This window comes from Nansenia antarctica (genome assembly GCF_963989245.1).
Source record: "Nansenia antarctica genome assembly, chromosome: 1".
NCBI classification, from domain to species: Eukaryota; Metazoa; Chordata; class Actinopteri; order Argentiniformes; family Microstomatidae; genus Nansenia; species Nansenia antarctica.
Genome location: NC_137674.1, coordinates 11,795,113 through 11,805,112, shown reverse-complemented (window position 1 = coordinate 11,805,112; position 10,000 = coordinate 11,795,113). Strand labels below are relative to the sequence as shown.

General features: G+C 48.8%; 1 protein-coding gene across 1 annotated transcript in view; it reads left to right on the top strand.

The window, feature by feature from the left end:
* The window catches only part of slit1a (slit homolog 1a), a gene marked incomplete at both ends in the record, with an annotated part of 101,018 nt that overhangs the window by 82,955 nt on the left and 8,063 nt on the right, over window positions 1-10,000 (top strand). The window contains 9 exons of the mRNA XM_080550200.1: window positions 171-245; window positions 808-951; window positions 1,106-1,249; window positions 1,527-1,693; window positions 2,596-2,728; window positions 4,042-4,110; window positions 4,290-4,361; window positions 4,784-4,855; window positions 8,415-8,486. Coding sequence (XP_080406326.1) covers window positions 171-245; window positions 808-951; window positions 1,106-1,249; window positions 1,527-1,693; window positions 2,596-2,728; window positions 4,042-4,110; window positions 4,290-4,361; window positions 4,784-4,855; window positions 8,415-8,486 — 948 coding nt within the window. The remainder of the gene's footprint in view (window positions 1-170; window positions 246-807; window positions 952-1,105; window positions 1,250-1,526; window positions 1,694-2,595; window positions 2,729-4,041; window positions 4,111-4,289; window positions 4,362-4,783; window positions 4,856-8,414; window positions 8,487-10,000) is intronic.

Sequence of the window (10,000 nt, the reverse complement as noted above, 5' to 3'; positions counted from 1 at the left end):
CACTACTGCAACACAATAAGACCTATCTGGAATTATAACACAGCTCTATTCTAGCCTCGGCAACTAAGATGCTAAGATGATATCGATAGCAAATGACGTGTGATCGTTTGAAGTCAGCATGTTGGTGTTAACGCCGGTTTTGACTGTTTTATCATCTCCCTGTTTCTCAGCCGCCTCAACAACAATGAGATCACCACCCTGGAGGCCACGGGAGTGTTTAAGACCCTGTCCCAACTCAAGAAGATGTAAGTCTGCTGCTGTTTGTCAAATATTACATTTCGTTCGCCTCATAGCATAATTGCCTATGTCATATTTTGGCCAAATTGAGATATCTGCCTAACTCTACTCTCCTAACACTGCTGATTCACTGTGCATTATTGCCTATGATGCCATCAGCCTATCACAATGCTTGTTACATTCCAAAATCACTATCTGCCCAAGTCATCCCTTTGACATGGGCATTTTTGACATTACATACAAAGATGGCTCGGCTGACCACAAGTGAAGCATGACTTTAGGCAATTATGCTACGAGGCTAACGATTTGATGGTTCACTGTTGTTGATAGATATGTGTTTGTCAGAGGTACTGTATTTCCCATAGATCGATCAGAGAAAAGCATTGTAGTCCATACCGTGTGGACATGGTGTTACAGTACCGTTAGCTTCACAATGACATACCATGTCTGTTTTCTATCCTCAGCGAGGTCGTCAAAGGTTTCTGGCTCCGTTTCTGTGTCCTGCTATTTCTCTTCTTTTATTCCCAGAAGCCTTTTGCCGATGTTCTCTTTCTTTCTCTGTTTCCCCAGTAACCTGAGTAACAATAAGATCACAGAGGTGGAGGATGGGGCGTTTGACGGGGCGCAATCTGTGAACGAGCTCCACCTCACAGCCAATCAGATCGATCAGGTCCGCAGCGGAATGTTTAAAGGCCTAGAGGGGCTACGCATGTTGTGAGTGAGACACGCATACACACACACACACACACACGTGCACACACACACACACACACACACACACACACACACACACACACACTCAATTCATATTCTATGTCAAACCAATATACTCTTATCTATAACAGTTATTCTGCTTTCTCCATTCTAGAATGCTGAGGAACAACCGCATCAGCTGTATCCATAACAACAGTTTCACTGGGCTGCACAACGTCCGTCTGCTGTCTCTCTATGACAACCAGCTGACCACCATTACACCTGGGGCTTTTGACACGCTGCAGACCCTCTCCACCCTGTAAGAACCTGACACACACACACACTTACATTGTTCTCCATGGCTGCTATCACTACAGTCCTCCATCAAGGTTATCGATTAGCTAGAGTTCCACACATCTGGTTCCCAAGGTCTCAATGAGTTACTGGGTCAAAAGCGAGTACAGAAAAAAGGAAAGAAATTCAGGTCCAGAGTTTTCAATCACTGACCATCAGGTCTAACAGTGTCATTATTAACCCATGTCTATGAGATGGATCATGACACATCTCTCTCTCTCTCTCTCTCCCTCCAAACCCAGGAACCTGCTAGCTAACTCTTTCAACTGTGACTGCCGCCTGGCCTGGCTTGGTGATTGGTTGAGAAGCAAGAAGATTGTCACTGGCAACCCTCGCTGCCAACGGCCTGCCTTCCTGAAAGAGATCCCCCTGCAAGACGTAGCACTGCCAGACTTCCGTTGTGAAGAGGGTGAGAGGGTGAACACACACACACACATGCACACACACACTAACGCACCCAGACACACACGCACACACACTAACGCACACAGACACACACACACACACACACTAATGTGGTGGAGTTGCACTAGATAGTTTTAATTATTCCCTTATTTTGGATTGTGGCAGGATCTACACAACATGTCCAACAGACCATTTTGTTCAGCTATCAAAATGTCTGAACGGTTCCTACAAAGGGAGATAAACATCTCTGAATGTCTTTGTCTGTGGCCTGGGTTAACCAGTCTGGACTGGACTGATAGTGTGTTTGAACTCAATATTCTACCCCCTCCCCGCCCCCACCCATACATCCCAAAGATTTTATTCAAAGTCAAGCGATGGTTGAAATGCAATTACGTAATGACTTTCTGTTGTGAAAGTCTTTTGTTCTTTTGTTTAGCGAGTGGCTTCTCACTCAGCAGTTCCAGAGCTGCAGGTCGATGCACCCTGAGTGCTAGTATTGAGCTGTTTGCTGTATTGACCAGTGAGGCGGTGTGCTGCTGAGAATGAATGTTAGCCTTGTCTTTGTGATTTCTTTGCTCTCCGAATCGATATCACATTAGTGTGTCTGACAAGAGTGTGCCCTTCTCTCCCTCCTTTTTCTTTTCTTGTCATCTTTTTCTTTTTCTCTTTCGCCCTCTCAATTCTTCCCTTCTCTCAATTATCTCTTTACTTTACTCTTTACGTACTACTCTTTATTAAGTACTACTATGTTCTTTTAATTTATTGACCTTTCTGTCTTCTGCCTTTTTTTATCAATCACTTCATCTGGGTTTGTCTCTCTCTCTCTCTTTTCTTGAACTATTTCTCTTTCCTTCTCTTTTCCCCTCTCTCCCTCCCTCCATCTCTCTGTCTCTCCATCTCTCTCAGGTCATGAGGAGAGTAGCTGTATGCCCAGGCCTCAGTGTCCCAGTGAGTGTACCTGTCTGGAGACAGTGGTGCGCTGCAGTAACAAGCACCTGCGTGCGCTGCCCAAAGGCATCCCCAGAAACGTCACTGAACTGTGAGTTCCTCCTCATACCTCAACTGTATCCTCACTGTATCTCACACACACACACACGCACACACACACACACACACACACACACACACACACACACCACACACACACACACACACACACACGCACACACACACACACACACACACACACACACACACACACACACACACACACAGGAAAACAAATGGCATTGCAGCATGGGTCAGTCAATTCATCCTCACAACTGTAATATCTAGGTCTATGGAGGGAGGGTGGCTGAGAAGAGAGAGAGAGAGAGAGAGAGAGATAGATAATAAAGCCCGTAATTATTCTCTCAGACACATTCCTCTGCTCTTAGCTCCCAGCAGCCCTCAGGGCTAGCACTGATGTCACTCTCTATGCGAGGGCCAAAGAGCTGTGTGTGTGTGTGTGTGTGTGTGTGTGTGTGTGTGTGTGTGTGTGTGTGTGTGTGACTGTGTGTGTGTGTGTGACTGTGTGTGTGTGTGTGTGTGTGTGTGTGTGTGTGTGTGTGTGTGAATGTGTGCGAGTGCTGTCCACAGGGGCAGAGGGGAGCAGGAGGACATTTTAATGAGCAGGTTTCAATGAGAGGGGAGAGAGAGATGGGTCTAGAACTTTCCTAGACACTGCTCCGAGGAGTTCACACACTGAGCGGAACACATGTTTACATATAGCCGCACGCACGCACACACACGCACACACACGCACACACACATCCCCTGCAGGCCTGTCATTGTCCCAGCAGGTGTGACCAGGTGTCCTTCCCTTTCATCTGCTCATCCGGAGGGTCTGCTCCACCGCCGCCACCACCATCATTATCCACGCCGTCATTACCTATCATTACCCCCCCACTCTCACCACCCATACCCCCCCCCCCCCCTCCAGGCGCTGCTCCTAGCCCTCTCTCCCCTCAGGCCAGTGCTGACTAGCGGGAGAAAGGTGCAGTTCTTAAATGCTGGTGTCACTCCCTCTGGTAGTCCTTTGTGCAGACAGCAGGGTGTCATTTCCCCCCCGGAGGCACATGTATGTGTGTATGCTGCCCTCCCTCTCAGCCATTCTCTCTCACCGCCTGCCCCTCCCTCCTCTATAAGGGACAATACAGCAAACTCACAGAGGGTTGTTAGAGGCTGTGATCTGTCCTGTGGTCTGACCCCGGTCCTTACCCCCCCCTGCTGGCATTTCACACCCCTGGCCCTGACACACACACACACACACACACACACTCACACACACACACACACACACACACACACACACACACACACACACACACACACACGTGAGAAAACAGTATTGAACTGATTCCCTCTTCTCAGGTACCTGGATGGAAACCAGTTCCATGTGGTGCCAAAGGAACTGTCTGCCTTCAAATACCTACAGCTTGTGTGAGTCTGTCTGTCTGTCTGTCTGTCTGTCTGTCTGTCTGTCTGTCCGTCCATCTGTCCGTCTGTCCATCTGTCTCTAGCTACAGTAGCTATCTTTCATGTATTCAGTCTCACTGCCCTCCTATGGTTGTGATATTCATTTGTTTAACGTAGCCATCTGTGATCTGTTTCTTTCCCAGGGACCTGAGCAACAACAAGATCAACTCTCTGACCAACTCCTCCTTCACCAACATGAGCCAGCTCACTACACTGTAAGCACTGTCAGCCCCTCCCGCCCTCAAACGTCACTCTGACAACACATGCATCTATAGACAGCACAGACGGACGGCTAACTGCATGGAAGTGGAAAGATGATTAAAGTATACCGCCCCATACAGCGGGTGTGTTCGTAAATTCGCTCTTGAGAGAGCGCCGGAGCGCACACTCACTGGGTTCAACGTCATAGAGCGACCAAGTCATTTGATTGGACATCGAAGGGGCATTCCATGAGCGCTGATCAGATTTCCAGAGCATATTTTTACGAACGCACCCAGTATATTCTGGCTTCTCTCAAGGCTCTCTCTAGCGGCAACATTTTTTATGATGAACAAAAGTTGCATTTCTGTTCCCTTGTTAAAGTTGTTATTTTCTAACTGGTTATAGCTGCTGGATGACGGTGTGTTTTGTATTCCAGGATCCTGAGTTACAACTCTCTGCGCTGCATCCCTAGTCTGGCCTTCGGTGGACTGCGCTCTCTCAGGCTACTGTGAGCTCCTTTTCACTTCCTACCCCCCCACCCACCCCCACCATGTGTGTGTGTGTGTATGCGTGCCTGTGTGTGTGCGTAATAGCGTGTGCGTTGTTGCATTTGTGTGTGTGCATATGTGTGCCTGTGTGCGTGTGTAATAGCGTGTGCGTTGTTGCATTTGTGTGTGTGCGTATGCGTGCCTGTGTGCGTGCGTAATAGCGTGTGCGTTATTGCATTATGTGTGTGTGTCTGTGTGGCTGTCTGGGGATAGGGAAGAGCAGATGCTGAGAATGTGAGAGTGAGCTGGACACACTATAAACAGCCAGATCCTCACACACACCCCTGGCCTACTTTCCTCTTCATTTGTACACTGGTAGTGACGAAACTGTGATGATCAAGCAGTCACTTCCCCACAGAGCTGTCAGCCTGCTAACCTCCCAAACGCCCCCAGCCCCATCAAGGGTCAAACGTCTTCCCTAAGCACCGGATCCTGTGTAGAACATGAACCAATCGATGGTGAATGTCAGCAATGTTTTCTTTCGAACGGTTTGGCTTTTGATACCGGGTGTGTTTTTTATATCATAAAGCCCCCTGATTGTATTCCCTCACCGAGCAATAGTCTCCTTCTGGATAATACCGTCTGCGAAATGACTAAGATGTAGAAGATGAATGTATTTGGCAGACGGATAATGACACAACCGAAGATTATGGCAGCTGGTTTGCTTAGACTCTAACTCAAACACACAGCAAGGTTATGGGAGAGAGAAGTCAGCGAGACCTGGCCAAATAGCATCCTAGAGAGAGAGGGGAAAAAGAGTTTGAGAGATATTTTTCTCCCTTCGTGGGAAGCCTTATCAACCTTCCATGTGCTTTACCAGACACACATTTTTACTGCTCACAACAAAGCCTCGACAAAGCCTCTTTAAGACCTCTTTAAGAGTTAGTCTGGAGGTCTATGATCATTAGATCCAAAGCCTAAGTCCTTTTTTTACTGCAGAATTAGACTACAGCCCAGTCAACGTTAGTTAATACTGTATTTCGTGCTCTGGCCGTAAGGTTTTGATCTATAATGAAGGTATGTCCGTGATTCCTGCTTTAACTCACGCACCATATAAGTCTGCTTCACTTGTAACATGTTGGTATGAGACCCCCCCCCATCCCAGCCTACACTCCTACACAGATCAACACAATACACCGGCGGATTTACACATGCACACAGACACAGACACAGACACAGGCACACACACACACACACACACAGACACAGACACACACACACACACACACACACACACACACACAGGCACACGCACACCTCTCCTCTCACTGTCTGGACCACCCTATTGTCTCAGTGGAACAGGAGTCAGAATGAAAAAGAAAGTTACTTTGATGTCTTTACTACCGGTCTGATCAATCAAAGGCTCCCCTATTAAATGTCCGTTGGTGCCACGGTTATTTAATTTTTTTCTTCCGAGGGGTGGCGGGTGAAAAAAACCATGTTGACTCGACAATGAGCCCAATTTAATAGTTCTTAACTTAAGACTCTTAAAGGGGTTCAGAGTTCAAAGTTGGCGGGTTTTTGAGACTTCACAGAAAACCACAGTGAGGTGCCAAAGGCTTCATAGAGCAGCACACACAGACACACACATTCGCACTTGCGCGCACACACACACACACACACACACACACACACACCGAGGAGCCAAAGCCTTAATAAAGCAGCACCTTTGACTTTACAGACCAGTAAAGAGGAGAGGAATCATTAACGCGCACAGCTTCAAACAGACCAGGGGTCTGGGACTGCAATGGATGTGGTTTGGTGTGTTTGCGTGTGTGTGCGTGCGTGCGTGTGTGCATGCGTGTGTGTGTGTGTGTGTGTGTGTGTGCACATGCACATGCATACGTGCCTGTGTGTGTGCGTGTGTAATGGTTGTGGTTTGGGTTGTGGATTAATAAGCTGCTAATTGGCCTGCTGGGTATTAGGTGTGAGAGAAGTGTGTCAAGCCAGCGCCAAGGGCGTGGCCCCGGCAGTGTTAGGGGGCGAGAGCGGGAAAACAAAGTGAAAATGAAAGGAGAGAGAAGAGAAAGAGCAAATGAAAGAGAGAGAAAGTATGAAAAAAAAGACTGGAGAGAGAGGAGAAGAGAAGAGAGAGGGAGGGAGAAAAAAAAAAGAGATATAGAGACAGAACGAGAAGAGATCTCTGGTCGTTTAGAGCCGAGCGCCCAATGTGAGGGGAGGATCATGTTCCCTGCTGAAGACTGCCTGGCACGCCACTGCTGCTGGCCAACTGCCCACCCTAACCCCCCCTAACCCCCCCCCCCCCCCCCCCCCCCCTCTGCCCTGTGCAGAAGTGAGGAGGCAGGTATATGATAGGCTGTCCTCTATAAGGGTTCGGGGGGGGAGATATGTGGCATTATGGTCTACTAGGGACAGGGGAGATGGGTGTAGGGTGCGGTAATATGAGCGTGTGGTCAGTAGGAGGTTTAGAGGAAGCTGTTCGGTGGTAATGACCTGGCGGATTAGGGCGGCCATATTGTTTTACAGCCATTAATCCACATCGGCTTGTCACCCAATCTCCTACTGAAAGACGAGGAAGGAAACAGACAGCCCTGGCACACACTCACACACACACACACACACACACACACACGCACACACACGCAAAGAGGATCACTAACACACACCCCCCCAAAACCGTGTCCCTCCACCACCCTAATCGGTAGATGCCTTCCACCCAAAAACAATCACTGTCCTTGTCAGTGCCCCCTCCCTGAATCATAGGACCTTACTGGCCCCACTTTACAGTATGTTGCCCCCCCTCCTCCCCTGTACCCAGCCCAGACAGTCTGCTCAGCACTCTGCCCGCCCCCCCCCCCCCCCCCCCCTGCCTAGCCTGACCCAGCCTCAGTAACTTTACACCAGCCCCTCTGGATTCCACAGCAGCCTCACGTCTGTGCCCTGCCACACACACACACACACACGCACACACACACAGCAAACATACAGAGACTGAGTTACCTCCCACCACCCAACCGACGCAGTGTTAGCTGGAGAGGACAGAGAGAGAGGGAAGGAAGGAATATGTGTGCGTGTGTGTGTGTGTGTGTGTGTGTATGCGTGTGTGTGTGTGTATGTGTATGTGTATGTGTATGTGTATGTGTATGTGTGTGTGTGTGTGTGTGTGTGTGTGTGTGTGTGTGGTTACGGCTCTAACTCTTTAGGGGCTGCCCTGGTCTCTGTCCCACGCTGCAACTGTATCCAACACACACTGTTATTATGTTGCAGTTTTTAGACACAAAAGACACGTGAATACACACCTGAATACATCCTCCCTGAGCCTCCTAGTCAAGCATACACAGTACTGTACGTGTGTGTGTGTGTGTGTGTGTGTGTGTGTGTGTGTGTGCGCGCGTGCGTGCGTGTGAGACCTCATTTAGTGTGTGTTTCTACGTGATTAACTCAACTTTCTAAAACAGACATTTCGATATTTACAGATCGGTTAACGAACGTCGTTTAATGAACCATGTTATTCTCATTTTATATCCTATTGACCCCCCCGCCTCGTTCCTCTCTCAGGTCTCTCCATGGCAACGAGATATCTGAGCTTCCAGACGGCATCTTCAGTGACGTGGCCTCTCTGTCCCACCTGTAAGTACCACCCCAGAGACATCAACACATATGCACACACGCACGCACACACATACAAACACAGACACACACACACACAAGCACTCACACACACACAGAGGAGGTCTGCTCACAGTAGCCCGTCTGTAGTGCTCTCTGGTGGGCTCGGTAGGAGGAGAGCCCCCCTGGTCTTCCACAGAGCTGTGGTTACAGCAACGCACAGAGCCCTCTACTGTCTCAACCTCTCTGTGACATCTCCAAAAAACACAAAACAGAACACACACACACACACACGCACATTTACCAACATTCCTCACAGTCTGTTGGTTTTGAAGGATGTGTCTGTGTGTGTGTGTGTGTGTGTGTCTGTGTGTGTGTGTGTGTGTGTGTGTGTTCTGTTTTGTGTTTTTTGGAGATGTCACAGAGAGGTTGAGAGGTTGTGTGGGTGTGTGCACGCGCCCGTACGTGTGGTTCGAGCGAATGTATCTTCATGCTCTCTGGTATCCAGGTTCTGTGTCATGTCACCCATATCCTGTGGAGGTTGATGACCCTATCAATGTCAGGGGCACAGGAGCAGAGAGGAGGGAGGGGGGGGGGATAGAGGAGAGGAAATGGGAGGAACAGGGAGAGAGAGAAGAGAGAGGAGGAGACTGTTGTAAAGAGAAGAGAGTCCAGGCTGGAGGAGGGTGTTGTGTCGACTCAGGATAGGGAGCATGGGAAGTATGTTCAGGGGAGGCTGGCGCAGGTCGAAATCCAAGAGCGTTGCTCATTGTAATGCATGGAATGGAATGAGGGACGGTATCAAACATGTCCACAGATGTAGATGGGGCATCGATGCCAGTGGAGAAAGAGGAAAAGTGCAGGACGGAGGGAGGGAGGGAGGGAGGGGAGGAGGGAAGGAAGGAAGGATTGAGGAGATGGTTGTAGATGGAAGAGTGGACGTCCAGGCTGAAGGAGAGAGATGTGTCGAGGATGGGGGAGGCATGTCTTTGGCAGCCATTGATCCACATTCAAGTGCCTTCCATCAGTTCCATGTTTAGCAGATGTCAGTCGTCAGCTATTGGACTGGCCTGAAAGATGAGCCTGTGTTCCTTAGTAATGGAGCGGCATTGATTGTGCGTGGAGGGGTGGGACCAGAGCTGGGGTGGGTGGAGTGGAGGGAGGGGTGTATCAGCATTGATTCACGGAGACAAGGCTTCCATGACAGGTTTGGTTAAGTGCTCCTTCTCTTGGAGCATATGGTAGCATATATATTATCTCATCTCTTTAGTTTGAGAGTAGCAATAACATCTTACTGCATAATATAGCAATATATTCTACTCAATTTGTGTTACCTGAAATTAAGATTACATCCAAATAGATGTGAGAGAATGTGATGGATCCATATCTCTGTGCCTCCGTTTATAAAACACTCCTAGAGAATGTTCAGAACCGTTGAGAGAGTGCACCACGACTGTGAAGGCATAGAGAGACACCTGCTGGCGAGACTGTGTATTACACCCACCGTGTATTTTAACAGTGGCTTCTTCACCATA